Here is a 12,280-nt window from a genome sequence, read left to right on the forward strand (position 1 = left end):
ACAAAAATGCAAAAAAACGTTTTGTAACCAAAATTTCCTTCTGAACCAGAATAAGCTACAAGAACACAGCTTTCAGCAGATGGTTTGATGAGGACTGCACTGACAGCAGCTGGAGATGAAGAACTCATCAGCTCACACAAAAAGGGCCAGAAGAGAACATAATCTCACAGGCTGAGAACATATCTCACAATCAAACATAGGGAGGCACTGCACCAGCCCCCCTGGGCAGCTTTAGAAGAATGGAGCAGACCATGGCCTTGCCCATTTGGTCTCTGACCTACAAGTCAGGAATTACCACACTAAAGGATCAGGAGAGTGGGATACAGATCCTCAACACCAGCTTGATTTCAATCACTGGCTCCCTCTGTGCAAAGCCATTCCAGTATTTACTCAGAACATCCTCCTGGTTGGAGGATAACAGCAACAAGGAAGGGAAGATGTGTGGGAGGAAGGATCAGATTTTAAGTATTTAAAATTGCAAACAGTGTCAAAATGATGTCAAACTCACTTTGTACAAGGCATAACAAACTACTGGTTTCCTTTTTGCCCATCCCCAAGACAGGTCACAACTTCTACCCTCACATTACACCAAGTCTTCATATGTCCTTCAAGGACTGGGTTTTATTTTTATCACCAATCTCCTTCAAATCTCCACTAAAATCAGTTCGTAATTCTGCCAGACAAAAATCCCTGAGATTTCAAAATGCAGAAATGATGGAGGAGATGCATTCTAAAACTAAGGGAGAAAAAAGATGATTACCTCTATGCTGCAAATGTGTATAATGGTATAAAATCACATGAAATTGAAGCAAAAATAAATCCTTTGGGCCTCATAGGGAATAGCTGAGAAGTTAGAATACCCTAAAGAAACTGAAACCACTTCCACGGCACAATTTCAGGGGCAGAAATGGCCTCTGACAACATTCTTGCATGTATCTTTTGGGGCTGTTACAATCTTCCTATCTAGGTACGAACTTGGAAAACTACTTGTGTGCTTCCAGGAGATGCAGAAGGTTTGGACAATGAAATGCTCTACGGATGAGCAAACCTCATTCCCAACACGGAAAATTTACAGCCTTTTTATCCCTCCCTGGTCCCACAGAGTTCCTCCAGACTTCAGATTCCTTTCACTTTTTGTGCTCAAGTCACAGAGTTTAAAGGGAATACTCACATTAGACACCACTGTGATAAATGCATGTGCTATAAGAAATGGCAGCGTCTCGGGGGTTCCGTACTCAAAACAATCCTTCATGAGGGAAAGGCCATTTTTTCCACAAAACAGACAAACATAACGAAGCAAGTGCAATGGTACTTCTACATCCTAGAAACAGTCAAAAAACAGGAGAAGAATCAATAGTAGATCATTCAGACATACAGGAAAGTCAAAAGCTACATTAGTGTAACACAAATCCATACAGAGGAATGAATATGGTTATTTTAAGTTTCTAGGAAATGTGCACCTATTTAAAAGTGGACAACTTACATTCATATCACAGAACGCCCCTAATATATTGCTTTCTTGAGCAGAAATATCCTGTTTAAAGAAAAAAATTAAAATTAATTCAAGCAATAAAAGCACATTTATAGAAAAAAAAAGCAACTGCCATTTACCAGGTATCACAGTCAACAACAGAAAAACCAAATTCCTAATTCAGAGGAGGACAGAAGCTCAAGCTTTGCTCCACTTTTACAATGCAAAACAGACTTTTCTGTACTTTTTACCTCTGCTAATATATATGAATACACAAATATACTTAGGAGAACATTTCAGCAGTGGCTCTCAAAGGCTGGATTAACAGATTATTCTTCAATCCCACCCCTGTTGAGATCACCAATTTTTTTAACAGGAATATGGTAAAGGGGATAGTTTGTCACACCAGCCTGAGAAATACAGAACATAACCAACCCAGGGACTTTAGAATGCAATTTCTAATAAACATGAGACATTTATGCAAACATCTGAATTTAGACGAAAATCCAGGACATCCTACAATCCTACATATAATGATTTAAAGGGTTAAAATGTCAAAATATTCATTGCCATAAATATTAAAAATCTTTAATTTCAACTACTATACTTTTATATATAGTACATATACTATATATACTATATATATGTAGTATATATTTATTTTTAATAAATGCCAAATTTTTACAGGAGTGAGCTAAGTGACGACGGGGAAGGAATTGTATCACCGTATCACTCTGCTGGCTACTTGCTGCAACAAGAAATCTATTTTCTGGAAGCACTAAACTGGAAAGGGTTTGGGAAAACAGCTTTTCTTTTTAATGTCCACAACATCCACTTGTTGGGCAGTATAGAGTGGGAAGCTTCCTTATTAGGGCTGTAACTTATTGTGGGTTTCATGCACATTGCTGGGGGCAAAAGGGCACTGAAGGTATAAAATGTGGCTGTAAAACTCTACATTGCCACGGATACTTGTAGGTAAAGGACACATTCCTTTTCTTCTCACCCCTCCATGCCAAACACCCAGTACTGATAGTCACAAATCAAATGCAAGTTTAACATAAAGTAAAGTTTTTAAATGAAATTTCCTGAATATATTTTAAATAGCTGTGTAGGAGTAAGCTTCTTAGAACTGTACCAGAGGATGCTGGAGGCAAGCAATTTTGGATGGATTAAGTGTGATACAAACATTTTGAATTATTCAATATGCTCATATTATAGCTAAGCATTTATTTTCTTTTTTTTCTTCTGCTGAACTCTAAGTCATGCCTGAACTCGTGATACTCTACCAGTTATTTTTAAAACAGCTTTGAAGGCAGTAGGTGGTATGTTTTTAAGCAGCAAGAAAAGGTGTTCAGTGCTCTGCTCATGAAAACTGCAGAAATGGTGTGAGAAATTTCATTAGTTTTCTTGAAAAAAGCAGATTTGTTGCCAAGTGAACTGCAGTTCTTAGAATGCAGAAATCCCAAACTCACAGAGGGCTGTTGCATGAGTCCTGCAAAGCTTGGAAAAGGCTGCAGTTGAGAGACTGAGTCTGGAAATGTGACTTCTGTTCTTGCAGATGGGAAACAGAACAGTCTGAGAGTTCCTTAAGCTCGAGTTTATGAGGAAATAAGAGAATTCCTCATGAGAATCTAATATGGCATTAAATCCCACTATCACTTCAGCAGAACCTTGAGCAGCTCCCCAAGACCTTTACCTGGAGAAAAGCTGCAGAGGGACTTTGGAGAAAGGCAGGCAGGGATAGTGTTGGCCCAAAGCCATACAGCAAAAAGAAAAGGGGAAATGGCTTCAAACTGCCAGTGGGCAGGGCTAGATTTGGGATTAGGAAGAAATTCTTCCCTGTGGGGATGGTGAGGCCCTGCCACAGGTTCCCCAGAGAAGCTGTGGCTGCCCCATCCCTGGAAGTGTTCAAGGCCAGGCTGGACAGGGCTTGGAGCACGCTGGGATAGTGGAAGGGGACTGGAATGAGATGAGCTTTAAGGCTCCTTCCAAACATCCCATAATAAAATGTACTGGCTGAGGTCTGACCTGGAGACAACCTTGGTGGAAAGCACAGACATCTTCCAAGAAAATATTTACTTGGAAAGGAGAAGCAGAGAGCACAAGACCCCAAAGAGTCAGGGATTGCAGCTACAGACACCTCAACAACTGATTTTGTTCCCACTTTCATTTCATCCTCTGTCAAGATCTGCTAAATGGTCGGGTAACTCCCTCCACATTCATCGTTCATTCTGAGACAGTGCCAGGTTCAGGAGTGCACTTCACATTGTTGCTTCTTTCTCTACAGGATTTTAAGAGCCTCCTTTTATAGATTCTTTTTTCCCCTCCTGAAAGTGTCCATTCCAGGTATTTCACTTGCAGCACAAAGTATGAAAAGGATAGGGCATACAGCCATAAACCACCCTGTATGCAAGAGTTCTTAAAAATATCCCATTAAAAAAAAAAAAAAAAAAAAAAAAGTATGAACATTTCTCAAAAAACCAACCAGATTTTTAAAAGTATTTTGAGTTAATTTTGTTTAGGATGGAAAAATAGACACAAAGGCCCCTCTGGGCACCAAAAATATTGACAGATTTTAAGAGAGATGTGTACATGGGCCTTCTGGCTACCAATCAGGCTGTCATGGTCTTCACTCTCACTTTAAAGATGTTGCAAGGGACAAAAGCAATTCTTAGCCTGTATCATTTAAGGAGAGAGCTGGATGATCCTGCAGGTAGAAACCTTTTTGACTACAACAAATCTTGCTTTACTGTTCATTTTAATCCAACTTTATGAAGTCCTGAACAAGGGAAAGCCTCCTGCTTCCACATGAATGTTTTTCTTCTCCACCAGACAGCCCAGTGTAAAATGGCTTTGGCAAGCAGCTGAGAAGAGGATCCGACTTCAAGACTTGTCTGCTACCATTAAGAACAAAGCCCTTGGAGGTGTCTGCAGAGCAAAAGATAACAGAAACACTGCTAATTGTTACCGTGGGAAAGCCTCACATTGGGAATTTTTAAATGGCAGCCTAAGAGGCCATTTCTAGGCACAGTGAAACCTCAGTGGGTGTGATAACTCCATGAAATTGTGAAAATTCACCTCAAGAATCTAGAACAAGGAATTTCTAAAGTCAGTCAGAGTGGAGACTGGAGTCTGTTCTGGATCAGCAAATTTCCCTTTTTCCAGGGCAAACACAATGCTTAATGGGAAAGGGAGAGAGCTACAGCAGCTTCTCCCAACAAATTCTTGGCAGATTCCAGCTGTTCAGGAATCTGTTTAACTTACAAGTATAGATAATGCACTTAAACCAGGGACTTTTTATTTTAGCATCTCTTGAGGACTGAGAGCAAGCCTGATTTAAAATCAGAAGTGCTCTTGTTACTGGGACTAATAACTTGTCTCAATTCAACTAAGATGTGCTCTAGACTGAAATCCAAAATTAAATTCTAAACCTTAGTGAGTCACTCATGGGAGTAGAAAGTTTTGACATTAAATAGCTAACACTACTCTAGAGTAACAGAATCCTAGTGCTGTCCAAATACGGAAAATATCAATTTGTAAGAAAAATTATTGATGCTGGGACCTTTGAAAAGCAAAACTAAAAACCTCCCCCCCCCCGCCCCGCCCCAAAAGGTACACAAATACAGCAGGCTGGCACACCTCCGTAATCCAGACCTGCAAACACACCAAGTCTAGCAGAAAGGAAAAAAAATTTCCCTTACCTGCCTGTACCTCAGGAAAGTGGTTTTCATTCTCAGCTTCCCCTTAACTTGTGTTTTTAGGATAGCTAATGAATGTATTAGGTAATTCAAGTGATGTGTAACAGTATGATACATATATAATATACACATTAGTATGTCTGGAGTGCTGGGCATCATCACAGTACAGCAACCTACAGCAGATCTGGATCTAAATCACTCCAAGGCTGCACACCAAGGGAAAAAGAAATCCCATCAGGCACTTGGAGATTTTCTTTTGATTGTTTGGAAGTGAAATTCAAAGAGAAGGAAAAAACCAGAAGAAATAGTAATTTAAAAGAATCAGGTGGGATAGTCCACAGAAGAGCTGTTCCAGGAATTGTTCATTCCACATTCCTCTGAAGCCAGTCTTAGTACATGTCCCACAGGAGTGCAGAAGATAAATCAATTCACTTTATACCTATACACACACACACTTGAAACTACCTCTGTTAACTTACACCCATATGGTTTGGAGTAGGACAAGAACCAAAATCCAGCCCACCTAAAAAACCCACTGTGTAGGGGGTTTTAACTACATTTATGGTCAGATATGGCAGCATTCATTCAGTAAGAACTGATCAGATGTTGTGACCACCCTAACTTACATAATTATATCTGACTCAGCATCTTCTCATTTTGGACTTAAGTTTATAAAGTAAACTTCACCCCTCAGAGCTCCAGTGAGCTCCCACAACTCTCTAAATAAAAAATAAAAAAGAGTGGGTTGGCTGCACTTTAATTCTCCACTTTGATATTCTCAGAAGTTTGTTGGATAGAAGCTTTTCTTAGACAGTGAACTGTACATCTTTGCATACAAATACTGTAAAATAACTGTTTACTTGTTACTAGACTACCACAAGTTGGATCAAAAGCCAACCTTTCCAAAAACGTGATGTTTCCACTAGGAAATGCTGACACCATCATACTCGTTTCAGAAACTGTGATTTAAGCATGGCAGGATTTTTGAAAATTTTTCTTTTTTTTTTTTTAGAGGCAAATAGGGAAGATGTGAATAGCAGCCATAACAAATATCAGAGAGAAAAACCAGTACCCTGGAACAAAGCAACCTGTGCAAAGCTAAGTTATTCCAGTTGATTAACCAGCTGTTCTAACAAGTTTGGTCTTGCAGAAAGTCTAGTTTCTGAAGCTTTGCTTCTAGAACCACAGATTGCAATGAAAAGAAATTAATAAACTGTTAATGGTTTACCTTCTGGAAGAAAGGCTTCCTCTTTTTGCCTTCCTGTTATTTAAACAGTACAATAATTCAGTGTACAGTTCCAGCCAACACTTATCAATGTATTACCTATAAAAATTCAGCATATTTTAAAGAAAGTGGAAGAGTATGTGTCATTTTGAAAGTTTCTCTGAAAAGTTCTACTGAAGTCAACAGGAGAGCTGAATGTGCCCATCCCGTGTGAAAGCAACAAGCACCAAAAAAATCTGCTCATTAACGAGAACAATTAACCTTTCACCAAATAATTCCAGATAGACACAAGGAGAACATGTACCTCTATTGTGGGATGAGTATTATGCTTATAAGCTGTGTACAGAGGAAACTGAATCTGAAAGATTTTTGCCACACACAGCAGCAGCTTCTCCTTCTCATCAGTGCTCCATAAGCCAAAAGCATCCGTGCTCTTTGTGGGCTCCTCCTCGCTCAGGATACAAGTTCTTGCGGAATCAAACTTTTTCTCTAGAGATTTTTGTCGCTCTCCATTTTCTTCTTCGTGAGACTCTCTTTCTACATTCAGGGGCTCATCAGCATGATTACTCTGCTCTGGCCATGTTGAATCTATATTAATAGTGCAATGTTTACAGAGCTGGTCCCGCAGAGCTTGGACTTGGGCAATCACTAAGTTAATAAGCGCACAAACTACTTGGTTAAAGATCTCCAGATGTTTATACTCCTTGAAACAGCACAAACATTGTCTGTAAGAAAACAGAAGAAAAACATAAATAAAAATTCCTACAGTTAAAATCAGGCAGGTACTTAACCAAGAGAACTCTTCACATTAAAACATGTTAAACAACAAGTTATTTGACAGAATCATAAAATAAAGGAAATCCAAATGAAACAGACTCTACCCAGCAGCAAGTGGGAGTCACAGAACCCTCCTCCTCGAGAACATCCCATTATTTCCAAATGCTTACCAAAACTATCAAGTAACTGTTATCATTGAGCAGCTGCTACAGCAAGTAAAATATAGAAAAAAAAAGTCCTGTGGGCAAGGTCACTGTGCTACTGAAGAAGTCACGTTGTTCAGTATGTTTCTGACTCCGTTTCCTCATCTGGCTTTCTCTGTTGCTCTTTACTGCAATAAATCATCCTGACATTCTTGTCAGCTGTGTAAGAACTCGTTATTGTTATTTTCAAATCAACAGGGCTCCAAAGTAATTTTATTTTTAATGGAGTATTTAAGTTCACTTCCTTTATCTGCATTTGCATGGTGATCCCATGTACATTGATATCCTTTATCCATCTAGGAAAAAGCAGCTCAAGTATCTTCAGTACTTTCTTCACTTGGCAGGCTCAGAGATTATTCCCCTGATTATCTACTGACACACTGCAAAGAACAAGAGGGAAAAACCCTACACCCTTTGACAATATCATTAAAAAAATCAATTAAATCATGAAGTTCAAAAACTCTAACACATCTCTAGTTCTGGGCAAGGATAACTATGTATGCCAAATAGATTCTGGGTGCATAAACCCCTAAGGTAGGTACTCTAAACCTATTGTCTGGGAACAGCTGCTTCTTCCATACAAACAAGCACTTCCCTCATTCTGAAAAAAAAAAAAGGTGGAGGATATTCCTGTAAAAGGATTTAAATCCTGGAGAACACAGAAAAGAAAGCCATCATTGCATTGTCCTTACAGAAAATCAAAATTAAAGGCTACGTGCTTGTAACAGACTCTGGGAGATGGACTCAGCTCTTTCTTACTCAAATTCTGCTACATAAACTGGGAGCTTTCTTGCAGCAGAGATCTTCTCCACCTTCTGTTAGATGAAGAACAATGGACTCCAGTCCACAACCAGAGTTCTGAGATATTAAAATAATATAAAAATCACATGTACCATTTCTAAAAGAAATCAGCAGACAAAAGACAGGGCGAGAAATCATCAATAAGTAGCAATTAAAAATTTTTCTGCAACCAAAGCATTTCACTGAGAAACTGGGATTAACAAATTTTAGTTTTTAGGGAAAAAATCAAGAGAACCCAGAGCTGTGACAGGTAGAGGGTGCTGCCTCTCTTGATGGAACACAAACATGCCCTTGAGCTACAGCTCTTAAAGCACATACTTTCTGAATACAGACATTTATTTTTTTTTCAGTGGGTTAAACAAAAACGTAACATTCAGGATTCCCTAATTCCAGCACAGAACAGTGACTGAAGCAACTAAACCCTTTTGTTCCATCTTTGCAGGAAGAAAAATCCCTTTAATATTGTATAAATGGAGTGTGCCCTTACCCATGTGAAAAACACTCTTGCCATTTACTTGTAAATGTATTTCCATATTAACAAATGACAACAAGGGACTGCAGGCAAAACCCAGTGTATCCTCAAGTGTTTATCCTGGGGGAAAATTATGTTCAAAAGGTCCACCACTTATGCCTACAAATTACTGCCCACCTCGGGTATAACAAATCATCCTCAATAACAATGAAAACAGTCTGGTGAAGACTTCTCACATATTGGAGAATTCTTTTCCAAGACAGAGGTATGTGCAAAACCTCTAAGTCTTCCTCTGTTGGAATGTGGAGCTCACAGGAAGAAGAGCTCCACCAAAAATTGAGATCAATAAAAAATGAGCATGCTACTTCTTCGAACGTAATGATTTCCAGAAGAAAGCTAAAATGGAAACACTACATGCAGATGGAAGAAAAAGGTGCTCTTCAGGACGTGTTGCCAAATGATCTTCTGAAGGAAAGCAGAGATTTAAACTGCAGACAACAAAGTAAAAAGTGGTTTTTAAGGAAGGCCTCAAACTCAAAACAAGCAGAACTCTCAAAAGCCCATTTGGCAGAGTAGAGACAGGATATGAAATTAAAATGTCAAGTAAAACTCCTTCCTGTGACCTCTTTGTTAGATTCTCCTTTAAACAGCATAAGGACTGCTCTCCAGACTTCTCCAGTATGAAACCACTACATATGGAAGGTAACAAGGAAACCAGAAGAAAAAAAAGAGCTAAATGTTATCCAGTCTTTATTTTTTTTCTTCAGGTTGGATTTGTCAAGCTGTAGAACAGAACAAAACTCTGAACAGATGATGACCTGGAAAACTGGGTTGCAATTGTTCTCTGACAAACCTGGGATCTAGGACCTGTCACAAAATGACAGGAGTCTGGTTTCTGTGCCTGCTGTTTATTTTGATTTAAAAATTCCTTCTCTGTGTCTAAAAGTACATGGCTTTTAGAAGAAAATGAACTTAACTCATAATTTTTGGGCAAAATGAGAAAGAGGATGTTTCCACTTTCACAGGTATCCAAAATCCATTTTTTTTCTTTTGGAATCTTCTAAATACCCAAATAATGTTTTCCAATTTATCCTCTACATGCTTCCCCCAATATTTCTTATGACTTAGTGGATTCAGTTCGGTCTTAAAACTACTGCTGAACACTAAATTCCAAACATCTTTACTGTAGATTCTTTCTAAAAAGTAATATCCATATACTTCCTTGTGCTGAAAGAAGTAGCTGAGAAGTAAGAATAAACTATTCTTAAGCACAATAGCTGATACCGTAACTTTAAAGAAACATCCCAAAACAGTAATTTAAATACTAGATTAAAAGGAATAATGTAGTTGATTTAAGACAACCATGTGCAAAGCATTTTCTTTATCAATTTAGTAGCTATGGGCTGCAATCCTTCAACGCCTTGACTCAGAGTATTAGGACATGGAGGAAAATTTAACATGATGGTTCCATTCAGTCACCTTTTTTTAAAATCTTCTTAGCCTACCCTGCCTCTGCAGAAGACGGTCACAAAATTTCACGTTAAAGCAGCAAGGCACATTGTTTGTCACCACAATATAGCTATTTGTTTTTCTACACAATTATTACAGCCTTCAGAATGCCAACTGCATTCAAAATATGCTTTGCCCAAAATGCACTGGGTAATGAGTTTATTTTTATTTTCTAAGTAGTAAAATAGCCTCTACTCCCCAAGTATCACTTAGCTACACAATAATAATTTGCTAATTCTAATCACCGTACTGTATTTTAAAAAGGGAAACTGCTGTTGAGATCCAGCATCCTCAGCATTCAAACTCAATCCAAAATTACCTTTGCGTCCAGGAATTGATGTAAGCGAATATCTTGAGGGCATGTTCCTTTCTGAGCTGCAAAGCATCACCACCTTCAATGTCTGATACTAAAGAAAACAAAAACATAAATACATCAGGAAGGAAAAAACCCAATGTGCAGTTGCTCTGTTCTTATTAGAAATTACCTTTGACAGCACAAAAAATAAATACTGAAGCAAAACCACGTAGATTTGGTTAAAAGAGGTAAGGTTTAGATGCAAATGACTCGAAAACTCTTAGTGCACAATGTTCTTGAATACCACTGCAAAAATTCATGATTGAGACCAGACTCTTCTTGTAATCCTATTTTTATGAAATATTCCTCATAAGCTTTCTGGGAACCCCTATCTGATGTGCACTTTCAAGTATGAACTTTCAACAAGTTTACTCATTAATCAAATGCCTTGGGTTTGGTTTTTTGTTTTGCTGGGGTTTTTTTTCGCCCTGATTTTTAAATGTCTGCATTTGAGATGACCATGAGACCTCAATTTCCTTTTCCTGATCAAATAAAGACTGGGAAAAACAAGAAAACAAACAAAAACCAAACCACAACAAAACTACCAAGATAAGAACAATGTGCTGGGTACATATAAGGTTATTTCAGACTGGGCTGATGATTATTGCTTTCAAATATAGACACCTCTATCGTGACATTTAACCATAATGAATCACTAATCGGCAAAATGATAAAGGCTTACCACATTTATTACAGAGGAAACCAGAACAGTTCTGTACTGAGTTCAAACCCCGAACACTTCACTGAGGGATTATCAAATGCCCCACTTCCCTCTAAAAATGCTTCTACACTCAAATAAGGCCAACATCAGTAGGTCCACAGCTCCACTTACGCAGCACCTTATTTATATCCCAGAGCACTGGATTCTGTCTCCTGGCCACACACCTTTCCCCAACTACCAGTGCACAATTCTTGCTTCCTCCTTGTCCTAAATTTCCAAACACTTGTACAATTATCTAACTGCTACACAAATCAAGGTAAGTATTCCTTTTAAGTGGATCTTTGCATTTATAACACAACTAAGTTTTCATCTCCACATTTCACAAGAAATTTCAAGTATTACATGTTCACAAATCCACTTCACAAGCAAACTTTGTGGGAAAGGTTCTCGAACAGCAGCGAGCTCTTCAGAATCCCTGCCTCAACCTTCTCTCCAACCTCAGCCTTGCAAGGTCCTGTGTGATCCATCCACACAGGTTTCCAAAATCTAAAGCTAATGAATGTCTGTGGGCATGGATCAGAAAGAAAAGTTCAGAAGAAAACCACTTCACAGCATAATCACACTGAACAAATACTTACAACTTCTTTGAAATAAGGATATCATGTATGCACATACATCCACATTTTCATACATACAAATATAAAAACATCCCAAAAGCAGCCTCTGAACAGGATACCATCAGACTTTAAAAACCACTTTTCTGTCTCACTCCTGTAAGGCTTTAAAGATCCTATACAGCACTGGACAAAGCACAAGATGGAGAAGCAGACTAAAAGATGGGTACCACTCAATACCACCTTTTATTTTAAACACCACTAATTACCATGACAGTTGACTCTCTCAAGGCCAAAGCACAGCGCTGAAGAAACCAAGAACTCCATCACACAACTTAGGTCAAGCCTACCACAAAAGACAGATCCTTAGCTATAGATAGTATCTAAAAAAACAAGAAAACAACAAAAAAACCCCTGCCCAGCATCAAAGGTTCATAAATCTCTGTTTTCCCAATTTTGTCAGCATTGTTTCATTAAGATGAATTCCTTCAAAC

The 12,280-nt window shown here is 38.5% G+C and overlaps 1 protein-coding gene across 6 annotated transcripts in view; it reads right to left on the bottom strand.

Moving 5' to 3' along the window:
* Positions 1 to 12,280, bottom strand: part of LOC121673500 (ubiquitin carboxyl-terminal hydrolase 34) — a 91,381-nt gene that overhangs the window by 63,317 nt on the left and 15,784 nt on the right. For all 6 annotated transcript variants that reach the window (XM_042046839.1, XM_042046843.1, XM_042046841.1 and 3 more), the window contains exons 2-5: positions 10,476 to 10,563; positions 6,699 to 7,119; positions 1,484 to 1,534; positions 1,172 to 1,321 (exon numbers count right to left, since the gene is read on the bottom strand). In XM_042046839.1, the coding sequence (XP_041902773.1) occupies positions 1,172 to 1,321; positions 1,484 to 1,534; positions 6,699 to 7,119; positions 10,476 to 10,563 (710 nt within the window). The remainder of the gene's footprint in view (positions 1 to 1,171; positions 1,322 to 1,483; positions 1,535 to 6,698; positions 7,120 to 10,475; positions 10,564 to 12,280) is intronic.

This window comes from Corvus kubaryi, unplaced genomic scaffold (assembly GCF_017639235.1).
Source record: "Corvus kubaryi isolate FWS band 111438036 unplaced genomic scaffold, C.kubaryi_AGA036_p1.0 65465, whole genome shotgun sequence".
NCBI classification, from domain to species: domain Eukaryota; kingdom Metazoa; phylum Chordata; class Aves; order Passeriformes; family Corvidae; genus Corvus; species Corvus kubaryi.